This window comes from Ammodytes marinus (genome assembly GCF_949987685.1).
Source record: "Ammodytes marinus genome assembly, chromosome: 16".
NCBI classification, from domain to species: Eukaryota; Metazoa; Chordata; class Actinopteri; order Uranoscopiformes; family Ammodytidae; genus Ammodytes; species Ammodytes marinus.
In genome coordinates, this window is record NC_137220.1 from 7,397,997 (window position 1) to 7,422,457 (window position 24,461).

The 24,461-nt window shown below is 44.5% G+C and overlaps 3 protein-coding genes across 3 annotated transcripts; all 3 read left to right on the forward strand.

The window, feature by feature from the left end:
* Nucleotides 1-470: 470 nt before the first annotated feature.
* Nucleotides 471-8,671, forward strand: scaf1 (SR-related CTD-associated factor 1). The gene is made up of 6 exons (XM_080044162.1): nucleotides 471-622; nucleotides 1,742-5,272; nucleotides 5,750-5,832; nucleotides 6,023-6,286; nucleotides 6,600-6,728; nucleotides 7,529-8,671. Exons 2-6 carry the CDS (start codon nucleotides 1,834-1,836, stop codon nucleotides 7,667-7,669), a joined length of 4,056 nt encoding a protein of 1,351 aa, XP_079900288.1. The 5' UTR covers nucleotides 471-622; nucleotides 1,742-1,833; the 3' UTR covers nucleotides 7,670-8,671.
* Nucleotides 8,672-9,428: 757 nt separating this feature from the next.
* snrnp70 (small nuclear ribonucleoprotein 70 (U1)) lies at nucleotides 9,429-17,431 on the forward strand. The gene is made up of 10 exons (XM_080044105.1): nucleotides 9,429-9,611; nucleotides 9,918-10,071; nucleotides 10,171-10,233; nucleotides 10,605-10,659; nucleotides 10,751-10,815; nucleotides 10,936-10,998; nucleotides 11,591-11,672; nucleotides 15,609-15,710; nucleotides 15,878-15,983; nucleotides 16,071-17,431. The coding sequence occupies exons 2-10, from the start codon at nucleotides 9,925-9,927 to the stop codon at nucleotides 16,834-16,836; spliced, it is 1,449 nt and encodes a 482-aa protein (XP_079900231.1). The 5' UTR covers nucleotides 9,429-9,611; nucleotides 9,918-9,924; the 3' UTR covers nucleotides 16,837-17,431.
* A 532-nt stretch (nucleotides 17,432-17,963) lies between these two features.
* lin7b (lin-7 homolog B (C. elegans)) lies at nucleotides 17,964-24,379 on the forward strand. The gene is made up of 6 exons (XM_080044271.1): nucleotides 17,964-18,179; nucleotides 21,462-21,580; nucleotides 21,862-21,933; nucleotides 22,331-22,540; nucleotides 23,295-23,458; nucleotides 23,837-24,379. The coding sequence occupies exons 1-6, from the start codon at nucleotides 18,104-18,106 to the stop codon at nucleotides 23,856-23,858; spliced, it is 663 nt and encodes a 220-aa protein (XP_079900397.1). The 5' UTR covers nucleotides 17,964-18,103; the 3' UTR covers nucleotides 23,859-24,379.
* The last annotated feature ends 82 nt before the right edge of the window (nucleotides 24,380-24,461 follow it).

Consider the following 24,461-nt stretch of genomic DNA (forward strand, 5'->3'; position numbering starts at 1 on the left):
AATTTAAATGGATAGTAAATTGACCAAACTTAATACAACTAAAGAGTAGCTTAGGCCTACTTAGTCAGCCCAAATGGTCGTAGGGTAATGCCCTCTCTACACTCCCTAGAATGAAGCTGTCTGTAAATTATGGCATAGTTAACAAGATTGAAATAATATTTTTTTTTTAGATTTAGCCTATCAATTTATTGGCCAAATTATTAAAATTCACCATAGTAGGCTATTTTTGTCCAATTTGAATACATTGTCTTTAGATGTTTTAATTGTTAATATAGGCCAGAGAACATCTTTGTTCAATGAATTTGAATAATCTGCATTTGTTACACTTAGCTACAAACTATTGTTACAATTTATTTGATAAAGAAATCAAATGTTACTTGGAGAAATCAGAAGAGGCAGTGATGAATGTGACAGCTCCCGAAACTCTGTTTCCCATCACCCTTTTGTCGTCCGGTCTGAAAGGAATGGCGGCCATTGATTGAATTGGGCTGCTTCTGCGGTTTTAAAACGGCAGAAAGCAAAATATGCTGTTTTATTACTCTTGATTCAATGTCGTTTAACGAGATAGCAGTAAATGCCCCACGGAGGCCTTGAACGGAGGCTGCAGATTACCGGAGGAAAGGTAACTTGTTAGCGCATAGCCCCTCTTGCTGCTTTTAGCCAGCTAGCTACTGGAAGCTAAATTAGCAAGCTAGTTAGCTAGCTCTTCTGCCGACACATCCCTACAGAGGGTGTGGATATTTAATTCAATCAAACACAATTCAAGAACTGAGGAAACGGGACAATGTTTATTACAGAGGTGTTTAGTCAGCGTCACTAACTTTCTTAGCTCTAAAGCGTTCACATTGGCTGAGGGGAGCACAGATGCACTTTTCTTTTTTATCAATCAGTGCCATTGATAATTCTCAACCTAAGAAAATACAAGTCACTGGCAAAACAACAGCTCAGGAAAACAATGGGCTATAGATACTTGCATACATATGCTAATGAACGACAGGGCGGTTTAAAATCAATGTGTTGCTCCAGACTGATTGTGTTATGCAGTCATGATGAGGAGCAGGGAGAAAACATGTTGTGCTGATGATGTGACTGACTTGAGTCAAATCTGCCTGCTGCTGCTTCAATCTGTCCCAGCTCTGCTTTATTTCACACAAATATACATTTAAGTTAAAGACAATTCTAAATTAGAAACCCAGCAAATGCAACAGTGCCAACTTGAAATAATGTCCTTGAGTAAATCATAATCCTGAATCTAGACCTCTTTGTCTTTTGCAATGTCCGAGGGACACTCTTACTCAAGCAGTCCTGTCGTCAGCAGCAAATTACTTTATACATTGAAATTATATGCTGCTGACTGTATTAAGATGCATGTGACGGCATCATTTTAGTATAACTTCCTTTGCTCATAGGTGTCCCTGTTTCCACATGTGCATGTTGTGACAAAAAATTGCTGTTATAACTTTCCAGTTGCTAGTGTGCACTCAAACTGTATGCCCTAATATGATAAGCAGAAATCATATTCTCTATTATATATCTTTGATGAAGAACAGAAGAAGAATCAGTTGGAATTCACTCTCGTTCTGCGAATAAATTGCAATTCATTAAACTGATGTAGTTTATATCCCTGAAAAACCAAGCAACTTATTTTTGCCTCTGGATTTATTTATTTTTTCAGCAATTCCAATTTGATTTTCCCGATAAAAAATAATGACTGCATGTGTCATGTCCTTTTTTCTATTAGGTTCATTCCTGGATTCGGGTTTTTTCCAGTGTGGCCTTGCCCGTCTCTGCCGACCCGCTGTCTGACTCTTGAATCACCACCTCTCCTGGCCCATGGACTTGACTCCTGCGTCAGGCTTCAAAAGGAGGCCTGCTGCTGCTGGCTCCTCTTCCCCGAGTGGAGTGAGAGAGATCGACCGGAGCCCCCCTCCCCGCTCGCCCTCCCTGTCTCCTTCGTCCCCCTCGTCGGCTCCATCCTCACCCTTGTCTACGTCATCCTCTGTTTGCGCCAATTTGTCGCTTTACCAGAACCATGTGAAATCTCAGAGCAAGGGGACAGAAGTGGCAAGGGTGTCCTCCACATCTGCCTCTCTAGCGACCCAGTCTCTCTCCGTGCCTTCACCCAATACCAACTTCTTAGATACCTTCGCGTCAGTGCAGCCGAGTGTGGATTGTGAAGAAGAAGTGCACAGGCAAAGGGAGATGTATGATCCTTTCCATCCAACTGATGGAGTTAAGGAGGAGGAGGAGGAGGAGGAAGGTGATAAATATGACCCCTTTGACCCCACTGGTTCGCCTGCATCAGACACAGACGAGGGCATCGGCAAATTGACAGAGGGAAAAGGAAACGCAGAGATAGGAGATGATAAGGTTAAAGAGGAAGAACCTCCAGATTCCACTGAGGCTTTAGCTAGCCTGCCGAGCCCCTGTCTGGCCACCCAGCTCCCTCTGAGGAGGAGAGTGGAACGTAGCTCTGAGAAGAAGGGGACCACTGAGTCGGATCACTCTGAGATAGAGGAGGGGGAGATAGTTGGGGCAGTTGATAGAGGCGGAAGCAAAAAGAGACTGCTAGGAGAAAGCCTATCCTTGAATTCTCCAAGCGTCTCCTTCTTTAGTTCAAAACCGGAGCGCATCCTCCGGGTGCTGGACGGGGACGGCTTTGTGTCTGTGTGCACGGAGGGCGACTGGGAGGCAGACAGGGATGCGGAGGAGGAAGAGCCCGAGATGGGACTGGAGGATCTGAGACGGAAGCTGGTCAGCAGGCGCAAGGAGAGATACCTCTCTTTTCCCACCACGGTCACCCTCTCTCCTCAGCCGCAGACGCCTCCTCCTCCTCCCTCTGATCCTACGGTCTCCGCACCTTCCTCCCCGCTTGCACCTCTACTGGAGCAAGACAGCAAAAACAGGAAGTCCTCAAAGAGTTCTAAGGAGCGCGAGCCACGGAAAAGCAAAGAGAGGAAGGCTGGGGAGAAGGAGGAGAGGAGGAAAAAGAAGAAGAAAGACAAAGAGGGAGGACGAGAGAGGAGCAAAGAGAAGGAGAAGGATCACAAGATCGGGAAGGAGGTTAAAGGAACGAGGAGCAGCAGGAGCACTAGCCGGAAGAGGAAGAAAAGGCGCAACAGCAGCCCAGAGGCTGAGCGATCTGGAAACTCTTCAGGAAGAGCGGGCCACATCAGGCACTCTTTTTCAAGCGTATCAGAAGAGAGACATAGAGAGAGGGAGAGACATAAAGACAGGGACAGAATCAGAGACAGGGATAGAGACAGAGGGAGAGAGAGAGACAGAGACGCAGATAGAGAGGAGCGAAGTCGCACCAGTAGCCGTAGAAGAGACGAAAGAGACAGAGATTCTAGTTCTCGAAAGAAAGAGAAGGAAAGTCAACACTCGAGCAGCAGAGAGTGGGATGTTTCAAATAGGTCCAAGAGGAGCAGGGAAAAAAGGGACGAGGATAGAGACGGGCAGCACGACCGAGAACGGCGGCGGGACGGCCGTCCCGTTGTCCCCCCATCCATCCAAGACCTGAATGGGTCTGACCTCTTTGCCATCAAGCGAACCATCACAGTCACTACCACCACGACCACCACCACTGTACCAGGCTCCCCGAGACTCGGCTCAACCTCTCCCTGTCGGCCCCCGCAGGAATCGGACAAGCCCCACAAGAGAAAGAAGAAGAGGAAGTGGCACTCGGCCGGAGAGGTGGATGACGGGGGAAGTTGTCACAGCCGATCACAGTCACTCTCACCACCTAGGTATCACAGCTACGAGTCGGACCACTACTCGGACAAATTGGAGATTGACGTGTTGTCTTTGGATGGTGAGGCTTTGGACTCTGACTACCCGTCTTTGGAGGACTCTCCCCCTGCTGCCCTGCCTCCAGAGCCACCTGCCCCCAGCCTCAAAACTAAAACTACCCCCAAGACCGGACGGCATCACCCAAAAAAGAAATCTCGCGCACTCAAGAAGATCGGCCAATCAGAATCTTCCTCCACTCGAGCCAAAGGCAAATGCCTCTCCTCACTGATGGTAACTTCAGGCTCTGCCTCCGTCCCATCTGCCCCCCCCTCAACAAAGCGAACCAGGAAGGTGGGAAAAGAAAAAGACAGAGATAAAGGCAGTAGAAAGGACGTGGGTCGCTCTGGTAAATCCAAGAAGGAGGGGGGCGGCAGTCGGAAAGGCAAGCTTCAGTCCAAAGTGTCTGTCCTCGTACGCGATGGCGTGAGCAGCACCACAGGGGCTTCAGTTGGCTCTGGAAAGCTGGGTATGGACCTCCTGGGCTCAGGAGGTACAGGAGGGGGTGCCGGGGGCTCCGTGGTGGGTGGCTCGATTGCAGTCGTCTTCTGCAGAGACAACGAGAGCAGGTCTCCTTTCCTCAAACCGTGCTCTGAGCCACTGTCATTGGGCGGCCGAAATAAAGACCTGGGCGGCATGGGAAAGCGAAGCAGCCTTGCGGCACCCCCGTCTTCCTTGGCGAGTAAAGCGGGAATGAAGTCCAAGAAAACCAAAACGAGCTCCATCACATCCACCTCCTCCTCTACCTCCTCGCCCTCATCGACCTTGGCAACCAAGCGCCGCCGCCGTGTGGGCAAGAAGACGAGAGACAAGGGTGGAGCTTCAGGGTTGACGGCCGGGGACGGCAGCCAAACCAAAGTTGCTTCCGAGGACTGGAGTGGACCCTCTTTAGACGTTCAATCAGCTGTTAGCGATGGGAGCAAGTCAGTCAGTCAACACACTGGCCAAGCTGGCCCTGCACCTTGTTCCTCCTCCTCTTCCTCCTCCACTTCATCCACCAGCGTGCTCCCACCATCCTCCTCTCCACCCCACACCCCTCCCCCCTCCTCCATGGCTCCCCTGCGGGACACCAGAGAGTCTTCCCCTGACTCTCAGACCGTGGACAGCAGCTGCAAGACTCCAGACCCTTCTTTCCTAGCGGAGGACTGTCCGACTCAGACCAGCCCCACGCTCCCCGCTTCCAGTCCGTCCAGCCTGTCCACCCCGCAGGGAGCCATCACCCTGTCTGCGCCCACCGCCAAGCCCCCTCCGTCAGACGACGCACCCAAATCTCTGGCCTCACCTCCGTGCTCGTCCTCCTCAGCTAGCTGTAGTCTCAATTCCCTCTCCCTGCCCCTGTCCTCGTCAGACCCTTCCTCTTCCTCTGTGTCTTCCTCGTCTGCTAGTAAGCCTCCTCCTCCCCCTCCACCGCCTCCAGTAGCGCCCGCCCTCCCATGGAGTCTGCAGACAGGTGTCGACTGCACAACTGGAGGAGTCCTAGCATGTGAGTAGGCACTGTAGATAGGGAAGTCCACCAAACATCAACATTTTCAAGGGATACTATAAAGTCAAATACACCTTAACTTAAGGAGTTCTACTACCCTAAAGTTAATTATTTATCTTTTAAAAAGACTCTTGAGACCTGTAAAAATCTGTTTCCAACCATATTTGTGTCACATAAAATACAACATAGTCAATGTGTTCAACGTTAATCGTTGTTAAAGTTCCTCTTTTGGTCTGGGGTAATGCCCTGTATACTTTTCACTATGACATGCACTTTGCAGTCAACAGTTGCTAACACAATGATGGTCGTCAGTTGGTATCTCTAGTCTGCTTGATGGCAACTTATTTTAAAATAGACTATTGGAATATTATATGTTGCATTTTTCGGGAATGTCATGTTAGTTGGTTAATGTACAGCCCTGTAGATGTACATATTACTTTTCTCTAAAATAACGGTCTCTATCGTTCTCCCTCTCAGTGACTGCTCTGCTCTTCAAAATGGAGGAGGCCAATATCGCCAGCAGAGCCAAAGCACAAGAGTTCATTCAAGCTACCAGCCAGGTGACTGACTGACTTTCTGTGTGTCTTAACCCACCGTTTCCCTCAGTATTAATTTACATTTGATCAGGGCACACACAGTAAGGACAGATTGTGAGGAGATATTCACTGATTTTTATGGAAAGTGTGTAACTGTAAACTGTGAATGTAAACGTGCTGAATGTTGTTACTTTGTCTCATGTCTCCCATGCAGATCCTGTCCCAGGCCAATCAGAGCCAATCCCAGCAGCACGCTCCTCTCTCCTCCTCACAGATCCCTCCCCCTCCCTCTCTGCCCCCGCCTCCGGACCTAAGCCCCGCCCAGTTCCTTCTCCGAAGCTCTCACCTGCCATTGAGGGGCCCCCCCTCTCACCTGCACCAATCCATGGGTGGTGGCTGTGCACAGACCCCGCCTATGATCATGACTGGAAGCTCTGGGGACGCTGGATGGGACAATGACAGCAAAGACCCCGATAAGGTAAAGATCAAGCCCCTGAATGCATCGGCACAATTTGCTCTCCTTCATGTTGTCCGGCTGCTGCTGCTGCATGACTGCGTATCAGCAATCCACCTACGAGGAGAATATGAGCCAAAATTATTTAGATCTAAAGCGTTATCTTGTTGATTACCTAAATAAGATGGAAACATTCATAAACATAGTCTTTACACAAGCCAATTCTTAAATCTCTTGCTTTACTCTTTGTTTTATTTTTTGAAATCTATTCTAGCACCTCAACTATGTTTGTAAATTGTATGAATAACTCACCATCTGTGTCGTCTGAATTTCCCAGTACCTTAAGAAGCTGCACACCCAGGAGCGGGCAGTGGAGGAGGTGAAGCTCGCCATCAAACCTTACTATCAGCGCAAAGACATCAACAAGGATGACTACAAAGACATCCTCAGGAAAGCTGTGCACAAGGTCAGCCTCGGCAGCACACACGTAAAGGGACACACACAGCATAGATACACACCAGTAGTTCAGTCATGTTTGTTTGTGTACTGCAGCGGTGTAAAGAGTTGCTGGAAACCATATTGAGTCAGAGTAGAGATACCCAGGGCTGTAGTTGTTAGAGCCGTGAATTAGCGTTACTGTCCGAAATTGATTGTTTGGTAAAAATGTATATTAATTCAAATGAAAAGCAGCAGATTCTTAATTTGAGATGTTAGAACCATGACATTTTTGGCATATTTCCATTAAACATTGGGCTACTATTATATATCATGTAAATAATGTGTCAATATAAAATAATTTTTTGACAGTCAAGTTATTGATGAATCGATTGATGTTTCATGTTTATAGTAGGCCTACTATAGGTTTGTTAGTATGCAATATTTTATAAACTCATACATTTTTTGTTCAAAAGATCTCAATTGGCAAAGTAACTAGAAACTTTGTTTTTCAGATAAATGTAGTGGGCTAAGAGGTAGAATATTTCCCACTAAATTGTAGTGGAGTATAAGTATAAAGTAGCATGAAAGGACATACTCACGTAACGTTTAAGTACCTCAAACTTGTACAGTTCTTGAAAGAAATGTAGTTAAGTTAAATTAAACTTCTGGTGCACAATAGTTTGGTGTTAATTGATTGGAGTTACAGTAATACTTAAAAAAACAAGTGCATCTGCCCAATACAGTCACAGTGGTATCTATTCCTCTGAGGGAATAAAAAAAAAATAAAAAATGATTTTAATTAGTTTATTTATTTTATTTTTGTGTCAGATCTGCCACAGTCGCACCGGGGAAATCAACCCAGTCAAAGTCAGCAACCTGGTCAAGCTGTACGTCCAGCGCTACAAATACTTCCGGAAACATGGCCGCCGAATGGACGACGAGGATGACAGGGAGTTCCATCCAGCCTGATAGAAGACCTTACAAATTATGACTGCGTTCTGCTCAACATCTGGGATATCCACTGACTCACTTTTAGTCTAACATTTTTTTTTTATTGTTTTCATAGCCCAGCGTTCTGTCAATGGTTTTTATGTGATCTTATGAAATCCTTCTCCCCTTTTCTCACTGTAAATATGTCTCACATAGAAAATGTATCATGTATACCATATTGATGAAGTGTGTGTGTGTGTGTGTGTGTGTGTGTGTGTGTGAGTGTGTGCGTGCGTGCGCGTTTGTGTGGTTGTGTTCTCATACAGTTCAGTACACCAACCCTGCAATTAAATACTACCTTTGTGAAGTTTTTAGTTTTTGTGGACTGTCCCAATCAGAAGCTTTGCAATGGTGGTACTCATTTCAGGGCTATTCTTTTAATAGCATTGGATTAGTGGTTCGTGCTAGTTTTTATCTATCCCATCCTCTGTGTATGTCATAATCCAAGCTGAGGGGAGATGCAATACCTAGTTTGCATACACCAAATATGTTTTACAATACTCTAAGGACACTAGGACACGCTTGCCTTCCTACCCTCTGTCTCTTGGTCTCTGCAGTATGCAAGCTGGAGCTTTCAGTGAGTTGGACGTTTGAGTGATGATCAAATACACACTGACATTTGACCTCTTGGTTATTTTATTGTGCCGTCTGTGTTTTTTGTGCATGTGTTACCAAGGTTGAGAGAATTGATAAATGTCTTTCTAAAATAACAACTACAGAATATGAATGTTGCTTGACGACTAGTACACAATAGAATTGACTTATTTATCTAGTCTGTTTTCTGTCTTTGCATGTCCTCCATTTTTATTTTTGGTTTATTGCTTAGACGAAGCCTAAAGCAGCAGTTGAAGATGGACTAATCATCTGTAGTATTCCTAAAAGTTCAGCAGATGCTGGTTCACTCTACTGTTTCAACCGCATTTATTGCACATAATACAAAGTACATGATGTACTAATGTAATAAAATACATTTGGGTTATGTTTGTAGCCTCATAGTTAAAACGTATATTTTTTTACCCTTTACTCAAGTTTAAATATGATCAAATGAATGAGTAAAAGAGATTTGTTGTAAATAACCCTTCTGAGAGAAATTTAAACTATGAATACCGACAATATCGAGGTTGGATAATATGTCACTTTTTACAGTTTTATAGTGTCATAATCTGGGAGGTTTTATTTACATTTCCCCTTAATTTCAACAAATGTGTATCAGCAAAACTAAAACAACCTTGGTGGAATTATTAAGGACACTGAATAATATTAGGGTTGGTCTGATCCACTTGACTATTTAAATCCGCAGTAATGTTTTATTTCATTTTTTTTAAACTTTTTTAAAGAACAAAACAATGAGTGACTCAATTTGTATAATTCAAGAAACAAAGGTATACATAACACATTGAATCATACCTCCTGAGCATTTTAACAATATTCCTTGATGAAACATTTGTTTGTGACATAGGCCTATCTCACATGAAAATATTATTTTGAAAACATTTGGAATAAAGTAAAGAAAATAATAATGAAAAAAAGGTACTCAGAAATAAGTACATTTAGTTTTTTTAAGCTTGAGCTTTATACATTTTGCTTAAAGATTTAGTGAGTATCTTTCTTTTTTATTTACAGTCCACAATGGGGCAGTAACGCATTTGGTTGGTTTGCTGCAGTGATTCTCGCCTAATGCGGTTTACGTCAGTGCCACTTCGATTTACGGCATCCCGCCATTTTACTTTTGGAGAACACTAGAAGCGCACACATTTTGCTATCTGGTCGCCACACGTTCTAGGCCCCTGAGAGGTCCGTTTTTAACTTATTTACTGTACACTTTTGAGAGACTAAGTTGGTGCAGGAGACCTGCATATATCGCCTGCTTCTTCATCTGGTCCATGGTCTGACTTTTTAGCGAGACATTGGAGGAGAGAAGGTAAGAATCATACTCGTGGTGGCTCCTCGTTAGCATAGCTAGCTGTTAGCTCAAAGGGCTCCATTGAAGTATCAGCTAATGAATGACTAGTGAAATGTATTATTGCGTAACTTTTATCCATAATGGTCACTGTTTGTATAGAATGGATGATGTTTGTAAATGTTGTGTTTTCAATGAATACAGCAAATTACAGAGAACCCTTGTTGTGCGAGCTTCCGTTATTGGCTCGGGCCTGCCACATACTGGTGAAGTTAAACTACGATGTATTGTATACTGGATGTTGTTAAATATGAATTGCTTATTTAGGTGAAAGATGACGCAGTTTCTACCCCCAAACTTGCTGGCCCTCTTTGCTCCGCGGGACCCAATACCTTTCCTGCCCCAGCTGGAGAAGCTGCCCCATGAGAAACACCATAACCAGCCCTACAGTGGCATCGCCCCGTTCATCAGGCACTTCGAGGTGACTATTTAATCGTCTCTAAACGTCGAATGCTCTGATTTAAGGCACACGTTCTCATTCAATGCTACCCATGCACTGATATCCTTCCTTTGTAACCAGGATCCTAGAGACGCCCCTCCACCAACAAGAGCAGAGACCCGTGATGAGCGGCTGGAGAGAAAGGTGAGATATGAGATGACCTAAACACATTCATAACATGTGAAGATTCTGGATCGGGGTTGCAACACAAGTGTTTTGCACTGTTCGGTACTGGCTGTCTTGTGAGACGGCACACCTGGTGCTATGATATAAATAGGTCAAGGACAGTACTAGGACAACAACAATTCTATTTTGAATATTGCCGACTCTCACTAACATTGATAAGATTAAGTAAAGTAAACCGAGAGACTGAGAGTTTCTGCAATTTTCCATAAGTTCAAGTCCTTTATAGATTTATTAAGCAGTCCCCACCCACCCAGCACTGTGTTGATGAGCATTGCACATAACAGAGTGTTGATGATTGACGATAACCTGCAAATCTTTTGTTTTTTCAGAGGCGAGAGAAGATTGAACGGAGGCAAACAGTGGTGGAGACAGAACTCAAGCTTTGTAAGTTTTGACAGTGAGAGTACAAGTTGCAGTAGAAATTCACTTTCTGATACGTTTGTTTAATCCTGCATTCTTATTTGCATTATTTCAGGGGACCCCCATAACGACCCCAATGCACAAGGGGATGCCTTCAAGACATTGTTTGTTGCACGAGTGGTGAGTATTTTAAAGTCACACATTAATATTTTTCAAGTTCACACATCAGGTGTCATTAAGCACGTATGATTGTTTTGTTGTAACCATTGATGTCTAATAATATTTCTTTCTTTGCTGTAGAACTATGATACTACAGAGTCCAAGCTTCGCCGAGAGTTTGAGGTTTATGGCCCCATCAAACGGGTACGTGTTTCTGCAGTTCTCACCTGTTCATATGTTTGCCTGAGGTGTACAAACTTCAATTTTAATAACACCAACATTTTTATTTTCTAAATTAAGACCTGGATGATAACTTAGGTTAAGTAATGTATCCCTCCAAGCCTATATTTGAAATCCCTTCAGATTCAATCTAAATCTGTTATGGCTTGTTGGGCAACAAGGCTACGTCACTGAAGTGTGAAATGTTTAAACGTGATTGAAATCCGCGACACCTTAGCAGCGAATTATATGGAAAATTAAAGGTGCACTATGTAACTTTGAGTGTTTCAGTGATCATAACTGAATAAACTTTCCTAGTGGAAAAATTTGATCCTTGGAACATTGTTTGAAGTAAGACGCTTCCTGAAAAGTTACGGTTTCACTGTTGTTGTTTACAGCAGCGGGGCCCACAGTTTATTTTACAAAAATATTCTAGACTTACCTTTGGTTCCAGGTTCCTTCAAAATGATTTTGTTTCGATATATGGTGCTAGAAATACTCCTGCATGACACTGATATATGCATATGTAACTGTAGTGGCAAGGCCAACTGATATTGTTGATGCTTGTTTGTTCCAGATTTACATAGTCTACAACAAGAGGACGGGGAAGCCGAGGGGCTATGCATTCATCGAGTATGAGCACGAAAGAGACATGCACTGTAAGTACCACTGTAGAGCACTCAACCTTTATATATCATATGTTCACTCAGGGACGCTCTTTAGCTCAACCCCTTTTGCTTTAGTCTATATTTTATGATAAGGGGGTGGCAGCTTTCTCTAACACCTAGGGAAGGTCACCACTACCAAATTGATGGTTATGGCATCAAATGTATGTTTTTCCAATTTGCATGTGGAAAGCAGAGTGTGGTTGTTGTGTGTGTCTGTGTTTTGATGTGTGTCATCAGTTGACTAATAGTCCTGTTGAGGAAGGGGAACTGCTTCATTCAGTAGGGCATCATGGGGAAAGTGGGAAGTTGCTGAGGTAGAACTGTCTTTCATCTGTCAACCTGAACATCTTTGCCTGTCAAAGGGCACATTGTCTCTTAACTGTTAGGCGTTGTAGCTCTGTGGAAGAGCAGCTCTCCTGGTTGGACTCACATGGTAAGCACATGGTCAGACTGGTCGCCAAGCAGTGAATGGGGTTTTACCACAAATGTATAAGGACTGTATGGAGACCCATCTTATTGTATGACTAGGTATTGAGCTTGTTTGTCAAAGTTTGTTTACTGGTGGTCTTCAACCCTGGTCATGGTGAGATTAGTTGAGCTTCACCACTCGAGTGAGATACTTTAAGCTGTTGGTGATGCCAGTGAGTAATGGTCGACAGTGAATGGTGTCCTCTAATACAATAAGACCAACATGGGATATTAGTGCAATCAGCTCTTCCAGACCAGAGTTGGTGAATCACAGCCAGCATGTAGTGACAGCAGGGGGTGGACTGAGGGGGAATGTTGGGGCTAAAACAGTATATTAACTGTGTGTTGTTCTCATTGCCACTGCAGCCGCCAATCTGTGATGGCTATTGGCCAAAGCTGGCTGGCAGATGATGATGGTTATGATACATCTACACCCTACTACCACAGCTCAGTATATGGTTGGTATAATGGGTTTGTATGATGGGTAAGATTTCTTTCCACCCTCCATCTCCTACATAGGGAAGAGGAGCTACGTTCAATGGGTAAAGCGTCTATCTTTGCAAGCCCTTAAAGAGCTTTAAGTGCAACACTTCCACTTGGATCTTAGGCTTTGACCATTGAACGCACCCCTGACAAACTAGTCTATTAAAAGATCCCCAATGATTCTGCACTTTATGTTAAAGCCACCACTGGAAACACGCTAAGTTATAGCAGTGACAGCAAACAAGAAAGAGAAAAGTAAATGCGTTCTTCCAGTTATCAGCTCCGCCTGTTTCTTGTGCAGTTTGTTGGAATAATTTCGTGCAGATTCAATGACTGAACTTGTAGCAGCTTTTCAGAAAAATAGATGCAATTTTCACTTAATCTTGTTGCGTAGCAACACATTGCAGTAATGCTCAATTATAGGTCAATAGGGAATTGTATAACGTCTCATGTTTAAGTTCTGCTAAATATCATAGCAAACTGAAATACATTTCATGATGTCAATAATGGAGGCAGGGCTTTCACTGTTAACACTACTACAGTTTTTTGCATTCCAGTAGCAGCACATTTTCTCAGTAAAGCTTGTAGAGGCTGGCATGTTTTAGAGCCTTATTAGCTTCAGACTCTTCAAAAGGCCATTTCACATTTAAAATCTCCCCTAAGGGTTGATGAATAATACTATTGAGTCTGGGGTGGCTTTAATAGAATAGGCAGATGAGGGGAATTTTCTTGGTAGTGCTGCTAAATGGACTATTCATACATTCACTACATAACTAAAGGTAGATACTAGTTAATGTAGCGTTACACAAAACAATAGCTACATTTCCAAAAATAGTTCCAACAGTTTCACCATATGACATTTAAGTATATCAGTTATTGATACAGGACACAGTCAGCTTGAAATTTCAGCCCACTTTAGACTTTAGAAGAGAGCTTTTAGAAACATGACTTCATTAAATTCTCTGTTAAAAAATAAATAAATTCTTCCTCATTAGTTGATTGGGGTTGTGATAAGGCAACTCCTGGATGAAAGTTAGCCAAGTGTTTTGTTATGACTGCTGGGGGTTTGGTAAGGCCCTGTCATTGGATGGGATCCTTAGTGAGCACAGGGACTGGAGGGGTTCTGGTAAGGCCCCAGATGTTGTGACTGATTCGGTGGATTGTGGTAAGGCCCTAAGGCTGGGGCAGAAATTCATTTTGCCAATGAGAGAGATTATGGTAAGACCGTCAACCTGCATAGTATGAGTTAAGGGAGATTGGTAAGGCCCTCAAGACTGTATATGTGAGGATTTGGTAAGGCCCTCAGACTGTGTACCATAAGTGATGGGTTTGGGTAAGGCCCTCTTCTGGGAGGTTCTCATCACCACATCAGACCAGTGTAGCAGCCAGAATGAGCTGCCTGGAAGTCCGTCTTTCATACCAGATGGAGCCAAAGACTGTTGTGTGCTATTGTGGGATGCGCTGTGGGACTAAGGGCGCACTCACACTAGGCAAGTTTGCCTGTTCTGTGCTCCAGTATGATTGGCCCGTGGTCACACTGCTCCCAAAGGCCGCGGCCCGGCCACGTTTGCTCTATCATACATACGTCATCACGTCGTAATACGATACATACGTCATCACCAAGCGTACTCGCTGCCGGAATTAGTAGAACAACAATAGAGAACAGTAGTCGCGGATTGCCCCAAACACCTCTGAATTTTTGTGGGTCTTATCCAGCTGCGACCATGGCGACTGAATACTGTTGCCGGCCCAATTTTCTAGCAAACTCTCCACTTCGCGATCGCACCGGAATCCACTCGTGAAACTGTTGCCGCCATTGTTACAATTGTTGTGGGGAAGAAGGGTCGCACATGGACTACGTCATCCAGCTCAGGTTTCGTATCCGTGCGTTTGCGCGTGTCATCTCATTAGCATCTGTGCCCTTCTCTCTGGCACACCTCTCCCAAGTGTGCCATTGCCTAGGGGGTGTTCCGTGCTGGAATACGGATGGCGTGGTCACACTAGCCAAACGTTCTAGACTTTAGTATGCAAATGAGCTCGGGCAAGGAACAGCAGCCCTAGTGTGAGTGCGCCCTAAGTGAATGTTACACAAGGCTGCAGACTGTTTTACTCCTGGTTGCTTCCATCATGTTGCTCTGTCATGAAGCTGGTAAAAGGATTCAGCAGTTTAAAGCCACAGTCTACTGCCATATCATCATTTGTTTCTAAATCTTGTACTGTTAAATGTCTGCTGAATAATTTGCCTGATCCAGTGACCTGTAGTGTGCGTGAACAGTCACTAATCTTTTCTCAGGCATTTGTGAGATATTAAATGTCCAAGATCAGGACTAAAAACTAACTTCCTTATTCAGTAACCTGAATCGCAGTGTTCTTTATTGCCTTGATAAAAGTTTGAGATTTTCAAAGGAACAACCTATTTCTCACGGGTACTGAATATGGCAAATAGATGATGACAGCAGTGCTTTTTACTTCCAATGTATACTGTCACTGTCACAGCAGGTACGGGAAAATTGAACAAATGCACTGTTTAAGACGATGTCACACTAATTTCGGTTTGAGTATTGTAGTGTTCAGCTCTCAAACCCGTGTGAGAATTGGAGCATTTATCATTAAGTGTCAATCTGCCTGTTCAGAGGTAGCACCCCAGAGAAAATTTAAATTTTCCCCAGCCAGACAACCTGGACGACTTAAAACGCCTACAGTAAAAACTCTTCAACAACCCCGTACAGTGCAGTCAGTAAAGGAACAGAAAGTTGTCTAGTTGATCGATTCCGGTAAAAGTGTAACGTATCACTCACTCATCGGGTGGAAGGAAGTCTACTCCCATTATCCTACGGCCTTTGCCCAGAGAGCAGCCGTGTCGGCCCCATCTGCTCCTGGTCAGTATAACCATGCACTGTTTGTTTGCTTGGCCACATTGATGCAGTGGTTCTCTGTCTCACCTCTGTGTTCCTTCTCCCCCTTCCTCCTCTCCAGCCGCCTACAAGCACGCAGACGGCAAGAAGATCGACGGGAGGCGAGTGTTGGTGGACGTGGAGCGAGGACGCACAGTGAAAGGATGGCATCCACGCAGGCTAGGTCAGCTCACTTTCTTTTTTTTAAATTAAGGTTCAAAGCTTTGTGCAAAGCAAGTTTTCATTTCAGTAGTATGGCTTCCACTAACCAGTTTTTATCGGTTTAATTTAGCGACTATTTCATTGATTAATCTAAGATACATTTTCTCAACAAACAAACTTTTCAACCAGGTGGTGGATTGGGTGGCACTAGGAGAGGTGGAGCTGATGTCAACATAAAGCACTCTGGCCGAGACGATGCATCACGTTACGATGAGGCTCGCCCCATCATAGGGGGGTAAGTATCTTTAGAGAAGACCTGTGATGTCTGGTGTAAAATAGTGTCCTGCTGTGTCTGACCGTCTCCACTCTGTCCTGCTCACAGTGAAAGGGAACGCAGCGAGCGGAGAGAGCGCAGCAGAGAGCCACGACCAGAAAGGGAACCACGAGACAAGGAGCGAGAACGCAGGCGCTCCCGATCCCGCGAACGGCCCCGCCGCCGCACACGCTCCAGAGAGAGGGAGAGAGAGAGACCGGTGGGAGAGGACGGAGCAGCAGGGCCCGGCAGCAGCAGGCGGAGGGACAGAGAGAAGGAGCGAGGGGGAGGGGCTCCAGGGGGAGACGACAGCAGGAGCAGGGAGAGGAGCAGGGAACGCAAGAGACGCAGCCGCAGCAGAGAACGCAAACCCAGGGACAGGGAAAGAGGCAAGGGGCTGGACGGGGACGAGCTCAGCCTGGGAGACAACGCTCCAGAGGCTGGGGAGAGGATGGGCGAGGAGCAGGAGGGAGAGCCAGCAGAGGGAGGAGAAGGGGGGGAGAGGAGGGACCGCGACAGAGACAGGGAGCGCAGGGACAGACGGAGGGACAGGGACAGACGCAGGGGGGACAGGGATCGAGACAGGGAGCACAAGAGAGAGAGGGGGGATAGGGACCGGGGCGAGCGCAGCAGGGAGGATCGCCACGGCAACGTACGAGATGACGCCGCCCCTCAAGATGATACAGGCAATGAGGAGGAAGACGGAGCGCCACCTACCATGGAAGAGTACAGTCAGGACGGCATGACCATGGACCAGCAGTCTGCCCCCTCGGCTGACGGCTACGTCTCCAGTGAGAACGGCTTCAAGGTGGAGACTCCAGCAGAAGAGTATTGATTGAGACCCCCCCCTCCCTCCCCTCTCTATCCCAACAGACTCCCACTCATAAATAAGTTGTTTCATACTCTACTGTAACTCGACCCCATTCACTGTCTAGCCAAGGCACAGGAAGCCTAAATGATGTCAGGGCGTCCTCACAACCAGCATTCTAGCTAGCTTTCCTCCTGTCTGTCAAGAATCGGTTTGAACTATCCCACTCGGTATCGTTGCACACAACACACAGTTGATGCATAATTGATTTGATATCACTCAATTTGCAGCTTTCCCGCATTGCCCAACTAATCCGTGCCACTAAATGTCATCAGATTACCTTAGTGATTCAAGGTAGGTTTGTTTTTTTTCCCTCTTGTTTTTTTAAAATTCTTCACTTGGCTTGGGATGGACTGTATAAACGTGAGCTCTCTTAATTTTTAGACGGTAGGTTGTGTTGTCTTTTTATTTCTGGATTCATAAAGCAGTTAGATTGTATGCTCATTTGGACCCAATGACCAATTTCTGCTCAATGTATGAAAAGAATTGAAGGAAATTTAGTATTGTGTGACTTGAGGGCTGTTCTGTTAATTCATTGTGGAATAAATTTTTTTTATTATTATTTCAGCTGTCTTGGATGTCTGATTTGTTTTTGTCTGCCTAATGTGTGAAGACTCCAGTCTGAGTTCCATACCAAATAAATGTAAACTGTATACTGGAAAAATGCATTTAAGAGGTTTTATAAAATATGTACAGGATGAAAAATGTATTAAATACTGTGACAACCGCCCCAGTGTTCAGGGTAGGATTTAATGAAAAATGTTCTTTAAATCAAAGTTAGATTATGTCCTTACAGTGCTAAAAACGGTGAACATTGGTCTGGCTTTTTACCAATGAAAACTTGCTTAAAAAAGAAAAAAACATTCTGTCCAGTTTATTGTTGCAAAAATAGCTGACTACACTAATTTGAAATAGCTTATATGGAAAATGTTATTAAAATACTACATTTGTAGGCCTAGTGATAACTGGGTCCCTGCCTTCAGTGTGCGCAGCTACTGTATACTTGAAACGTAGAAGATGCTGAAGCTGCTGATTGTACAGAGCTACGCATCTGTAGTGAAGCAGTCCTCAGTCCGTCATACCACCGCCGCTCCTCCACTCATCTCCAGCCTGCTGACCACCACCGCTCCACAGGACATGGAGCACGCCGGGCTGTGATCCTGTCAACCGGATCTTGTGCTCATCTTAACGCGGTGTTAATCGGGATCAGCCTGGACGCAGAGGAGCTCACACCATGATGTCCTCTTACTACCACTCGGCCAAGGAAGCGGACATGGCCGCCATGACTGAACCGCTGTGCCTGGAGAGAGGTAAGGTAATGACGGCGAACACGGTCTGCTAATGGCACACAAAGGAAACCTATATAGATGTCTTACATTAAATGGTGACACTATGTATTGTTCTTCTGAAAATAACCCACGATGTGGCAAAAAAAATAATATAACGATTTGTTGAGCTACATTTGTGTCGTGTTTATTATGATGTAGCCAAACGCGTGTAGCAATTACAATTACGTCGTCGCGCGACCAATAGACCGGGCTCGCGCTCTTGAATTCTTTCTCACGCCATTATTGGAACCAACCAATTCAGACCGTGCCACTGAATCCTTTTGGGCAACATGATCAGTATGGTCCTAAATAGGCCTACTAGTATGCCTACGTTCAAGTGTTGTACGTGCACATTATGCATAGGCCTATCTTTAGGCTATTTCACTTTTGAATTGATCCGGGTCTGAAATAGGCCTACCAGATTGCCGTAATTGGCCGTGCTGTAAAGGTGCGGTTAGGACAGAACGGGGCGGTCCACGGCCATCCACTTAATCCTATTATAACGCAATTTAACCCAAGGTGTGGTCTCATGCTCTACGCATTTTCTAAACACTATCGGATGTTTGTGGAGGACCTCGACTGTCATGGGAATTTAAAGGCTCTGGCAACCCACAGACATAAATATATGACATTAATGTTGGGTTTCTCTATAAGCTGTTTACAGTCATCCAATTAAAAATTTATTTTCATAAATATTATAACATTTAGTCTAAAAAACTGCTTTTTTGCTGTCTAGAACATTTTGCAGGGTGGTGTGGGCGTGGCCAACAACGTTCTGTAAGGGAAAGTTCTCTCACTCACGGTGCTGAGCAGGTTTAGCCCAGTTCAGACAAAAGATTCACCACACAACGAGACGCAAACTAGAAAATGCTGCACATGCTCACAACGAGCCTGACTGGCAGTTCACACTGCTGCACGGGCTGCGACGGTAGCTGGTTTCCCTAGCAACGCTGAATGCTTTGGCACAGCTGAGAGCGCAAGCTCAACATCACTTGCAGAAAGTAACTTATTATTATTAGGCCTATATAGGTTTGCAATTAGTTGTAGGATATTTTTTCCCACTACAACCGCAACCTGTTTAATTGAAACAGGTGTCAGTGTCACAATGAAAATATATAATAATATATCTGTCTCATATTTATTGTTATATCTTATTAGTTTATTTCCCATTTAACTTGCAAAAAAATCTGCTATCTATTTTAGACATATGCATTTTTAAATGTTTTTGAGGATAGGAGTGGGAATAAGAGAGAGAGAGAGAGAGAGAGAGAAAACGGAGTCGGATTATGTTTCTCATCACGTGAGCTGATGCGATATGCGGTTTGAATTAAGAGCACAAGGAGTACAATATAAAAAAAGACAATCAAATGAGTTCAAACCAGCCGGCCAGTTGGATCCTAAGCATGCAGGCTAACGTTGTGTAGACGATCAACAGTGTGGAGACCCGCTGTTGAAGTAGCCTACGCTACAGGCAGCCACAGAAACATATTCTCAGAAGGGAGTGCTGACAAAAAAAAACTCTGCCTGCACTTCAATAAAAACTCGCTACATTGATAAAAAAAAATGCATCACCAATGCAGTATTGTTACATGCAGCAGTGACACATGCCGTATTGGGCCGATTATAAAACGGGGTTTCCCCATGGGTTTCCCCCTGGGAATATGTCGTAAAAAGTCGTGTCGTTTTATATTCGGTGTCTAATATTCAGCGTCCAGTTATGGACTGACCGTTACCAGAGCGATCATCAGCTGGGCTTGTGTCCAACTTGTGTTTATTTATTTATTTTCGGGTGGAGCACGAGCTGCGCACTCAGATGCGGCCGGACAGAGGTGTGTGCGCTTGGATAGAGAACGAAGTGACGAGAGGAAAAAGAGGCACGGGAAATGGCCAAAGATCTCCACATCCCCAGCACTGAATTCAAAGCCTTGACTTTTTTTTTTGTTGCGAGTCGACGTGTCAGAGGCATGAATCGGCGCAGCGATCGACAGTGGATTTTCTGCGCAATTTGGAGACGTGTCTCTCAGGTCTCGGGACACAATCGGATCGTGAAAGCCTGTCCCCTCTACAACATTAACGTTCAGGAATCCCCGGTGATCATTTAGTCTTAAACCACATAGTTTTTCTGCACGGCGGCTCGGCGAGGTGTCACTGTGAACGTTACCATCACAGTGTTTCACCGGGGTGCGCGCTGCTTCGCTCAGACGAGCCTGTGAGTGTAGGCTCAGGCGCAAAGAGACAGTCTGTATCTCTTGCGCGGCTCCAGAGATATTGTATATATTTGTTTTTAGAGCGTGTGACGTCCCAAGATAGAGACGTAAGCCAACGTTCGAATCAGAAATTTTCAAATGGCCGTCCCAATGCATTTTAGAACAGAGATCCTTCGCGTGACATCACAAGATATAGCTCGCTCTAAGCCAAGGCAACATTCGAATCAGGATTTTTCAAATGCTCGACCAACTGACATGACAGTAGCTTAGCGCGGGGCTAACAGATATTCCTAAGACCTTTCATATACATATTAGCACTGATTTTACCACCCAAATAACATAGTTACAAGGATTTAGTGGATTTGGGTTGCCAGGGCCTTTAAATAGAGCATTCTCTTTATTTTTTATAATTAATTGTAGCTACGCCTATATTTTAAACAGGCTAAATTGGTGTTCAAATCCATGAATTAACCAATTATTAAATAGATAAAAACTATAAACAACGTTTTACAAATGAAACTTTAAAACAGTAAATACATACATAATTGCCCTTTTGAATGCTCTTTTTAAAAGCTGCATTCTTATTTAAATAGTTTTATTTAGGAATTCATTTATTTGTATTTTCAAATGATAATAAATGTAAGTGCCAGTTAGATTCAGGTGAATCCGAGGGAGTTTGTATCAAAGGTGGATGGGGAAGTGCTAACTTTCGTTGGTGATTGGGGGGCGAGGCTTCTCCCTTTATGACATCCTAAGGAGACAAGCCACTTTGTAGTGCTCTGATTGAATTCGTATCACTGTGGTTTCAAGTTTTGTGTGCGACATTAGTTTTCTCGTTGTCATATGTGCTGAGAATTAATGTATGCCTACAAGCTGTGAAAGATGCAACAAGGCCTATCATTCATTTTCCAGTTCCAAATAGGACAGCAGAGGACTTACTGATAGTGAAACTAGTGCTCACTACCTCTAGGATTGTCACCATCACCTGTACAGGTGATGGTGACAATTCTGTTTGGAATTATATTTGAATGTCCTGCATGCTTTGTGTGTTTGTTAGACGTGTGTAGGGTGATAGAGCTGCTGGACCGGCTGCAGCGGAGCGGAGAGCTGCCTCCTCCCAAACTACAGGCCCTGCAGAGGGTCCTACAGAGCAAGTTCTGCGCCGCCATCAGAGAGGTGTGTACAGCAGAGAGGGGCACCATTGGAAGCCCTCATAATGTTTTTGTTCTTAATGTGTTGGGAGCAAACAAATGGTTTCACCCTGCATTTTGTAAACATGGTCACGCTACCCCCACTACTGTTCCCTGTTTCCTGCCTTAATGCTATGTAGGGTACTTTTGTGCTTGAACATTTGTCTCAACCCTTCTGTCTGGGCTGTTTTGTAATGTTATCCTCACCTGTGTATCAAACCTATGTCCCTCTCCTCCACTCAGACTCACCTGTGCTCTGTTCCCCAGGTATACGAGCAGCTCTATGACACTCTGGACATTGTTGGAGGACCAGAGGTGCGAGCACAGGCCACAGCCAAGGTATTTACCATCTCCTTCTCTAGTTGACCCCCCTTTCTCTTCATTGATGTCAAACTCAAATGTTTACCCGCATCCTATTTATAGCGCTCAAACTCTGATTTGGAAGGGGAAATCTTAATTTTCAATTTGGAATGGCAACTGTTATCAATGTTTAGCAATGTAGAGAACAATGTGTACAGTTTTGCTATTAGTGTGTGTAATTCAGTTACAATTACTAACCTAACGCCAAGCTCCCAGTGAATGGTCAGGAAAAGTGCTGCTTGTAGTATGTATAGTACGTCCCATTATTCCAAAGCCGTTTCTGTGATACATTACGTGATGCCAACAAGGTTTAATGCCCCTAAACTCTTCCACTCATTGTCACAACTACTTTTCACATGCTTGCCTTGCTGACCAGGCCACGGTGGCAGCGTTTGCGGCCAGCGAGGGCCATGCACACCCCAGGGTGGTGGAGCTGCCCAAGACAGACGAGGGTCTGGGCTTTAACATCATGGGCGGGAAAGAGCAGAACTCCCCCATCTACATCTCCAGAGTGATCCCCGCCGGAGTGGCAGACCGACAGGGAGGCCTGAAGAGAGGAGACCAGCTGCTGTCAGTCAACGGAGTGGTAAGCAGCAAGCATCTAGAGACCCAATAAGAGTTTATATACTGACAACATGTTGATATCCAAACCCTGTACCAGCCATTTACACAAGGTTCTAGATGATTGACAGTAACGATCAGCAAAAAATATATACAGAGTGACCTGGGAGTTATAAGTCTTTTGGACCAGGGCTGTGCACAGAAATTTTTGGGGGCCGGAGTTAAAACCTTTAATTAATTTTACAACATATTAGTGTCTAAGGTTTTTACTGAATAGATTTTGGATATGGCCTTATTTAATTTTATAGATCGAAAAAATGACTATGTAGAGGTCTTAAAAATGCCTTTTTGCCATGCTTTTTTAGAAGAAAATGGCTCATAACTCATAACAATGAACAACATATGAACACATCCCTCTTTTATAACCTTCAGAATAGTGCTAACAATGATTTTTGAAATTTTGATTAATGTAAGTGTGTTGGATATTGAGATTATTAAAAGAAACCATATTTAGATAATGGTCGTAAAGGGGAAATATACAGACGCAAAACAGACAAGATCTAGTCAAATAAACACCTAAATGTGCATTTAGGACCTTTTATGTACACTAGAATGAAAGACGACATGTTATGGAAGCAAAATAGACAATTAGACGTTTTTTGACCTGCATTGTCTCCCCTTAATAAAATATGTAGCGCTGTGCTTTCTGGCCGTCTGCTTCTGCATTGGCACTGTATATGTGTGAATCAATGCAGATCTCCTTGTTTATGTGTGTGCAGAGCGTGGAGGGGGAGCACCATGAGAAGGCCGTAGAGCTGCTGAAGGCCGCCCAGGGTTCAGTCAAGCTGGTGGTGCGCTACACGCCCAAGGTCCTGGAGGAGATGGAGGCGCGCTTTGAGAAGATGAGGAGCGCCCGCAGACGACAGCAGCACACCAGCTACTCGTGAGAGCGCTCATTAGTCTGCACGTCACCAATGGCATCGTGATATACAGTATATAGATATACTGAGACCAGAATCTAGATGAAGTCTATACAGTATGCACTTAATACCGATCATCATAGTATACACACTAGTTGTCCCAGGCCCTAGAGGGAGACCCTCTGAGGAAAAAATTATTATCATACAAAAAAACTTGGAACGTAATCTTGTGTTACATTACATTACCTGGTCAGTTGGTTCAAATGTACAGTTACAGCTACAGTCATAGCTCGACAAGGCTATTTCATTGGACTGCTGTCCTTGTCCCTGTAAGTTAGTATTGTAGTCTTTTAGTGTAGTTTACCATCCTTTAGCATAATCCCCTTTGTCTCTTCCCACAGATCTCTGGAGTCCAGGGGCTAGCTAATCCTATGCCTTCATCCACCTCATCGTCCAGCCCTCCCTACTCCTTCTGTTCCAGTGGGAGGCATGAGATGAGAAGCAACAAACCAAAGTAGCCTACCAACACCTGTTATCTGAACTTCTTCACGGAGCCAACGCTGCAGTGTAGGATTGCTGTCCCTCCCCTCTTTTCCTATTTCTTAGAGAAGTGCAAGGTTAGCTTGTTGTCCGACCATGCCTGTAACTTCACCTGCCAAGTGTGACCTCATCCTCACTATCCTCCTATAACATAAGAGCAACGTATGCTCTGTAAGTGTGTGGCTAGAACCTAGAGTTTACATTCTCCAGTTGTTTTACTTTTGTGTTGTGTGGGAGTGCACTGCACACCGCTCAGCAGTGTCCACTGTTTTGTAGTTAGACCTACAGTAGCAGAGGCACCACTTCTCCATCAGATGTCAAAGCTAGAGGGCTAACCATTAGCATTAGGAAGAACTACACTGAATTCAGTGTCTGGCAATGATTTGAAAAATGATTGTTTTGTATTCATGTATTTGTGTTAATTAATTTATTTGCATATATATCCATTAAATAAAGTATAATTGTACCTTTAACGCTGTCCTGATG

Bases quoted from the DNA above. Each gene is read 5' to 3' on its own strand.
- scaf1 (XM_080044162.1), top strand. From the start codon at position 1,834: ATGGACTTGACTCCTGCGTCAGGCTTCAAAAGGAGGCCTGCTGCTGCT. The intron at 5,273-5,749 runs GTGAGTAGGCAC...TCTCCCTCTCAG, and splicing joins AACTGGAGGAGTCCTAGCAT to TGACTGCTCTGCTCTTCAAA. The intron at 5,833-6,022 runs GTGACTGACTGA...TCTCCCATGCAG, and splicing joins TCATTCAAGCTACCAGCCAG to ATCCTGTCCCAGGCCAATCA.
- lin7b (XM_080044271.1), top strand. From the start codon at position 18,104: ATGATGTCCTCTTACTACCACTCGGCCAAGGAAGCGGACATGGCCGCC. The intron at 18,180-21,461 runs GTAAGGTAATGA...TGTGTTTGTTAG, and splicing joins ACCGCTGTGCCTGGAGAGAG to ACGTGTGTAGGGTGATAGAG. The intron at 21,581-21,861 runs GTGTGTACAGCA...TCTGTTCCCCAG, and splicing joins TCTGCGCCGCCATCAGAGAG to GTATACGAGCAGCTCTATGA.
- snrnp70 (XM_080044105.1), top strand. From the start codon at position 9,925: ATGACGCAGTTTCTACCCCCAAACTTGCTGGCCCTCTTTGCTCCGCGG. The intron at 10,072-10,170 runs GTGACTATTTAA...CTTTGTAACCAG, and splicing joins CGTTCATCAGGCACTTCGAG to GATCCTAGAGACGCCCCTCC. The intron at 10,234-10,604 runs GTGAGATATGAG...TTGTTTTTTCAG, and splicing joins ATGAGCGGCTGGAGAGAAAG to AGGCGAGAGAAGATTGAACG.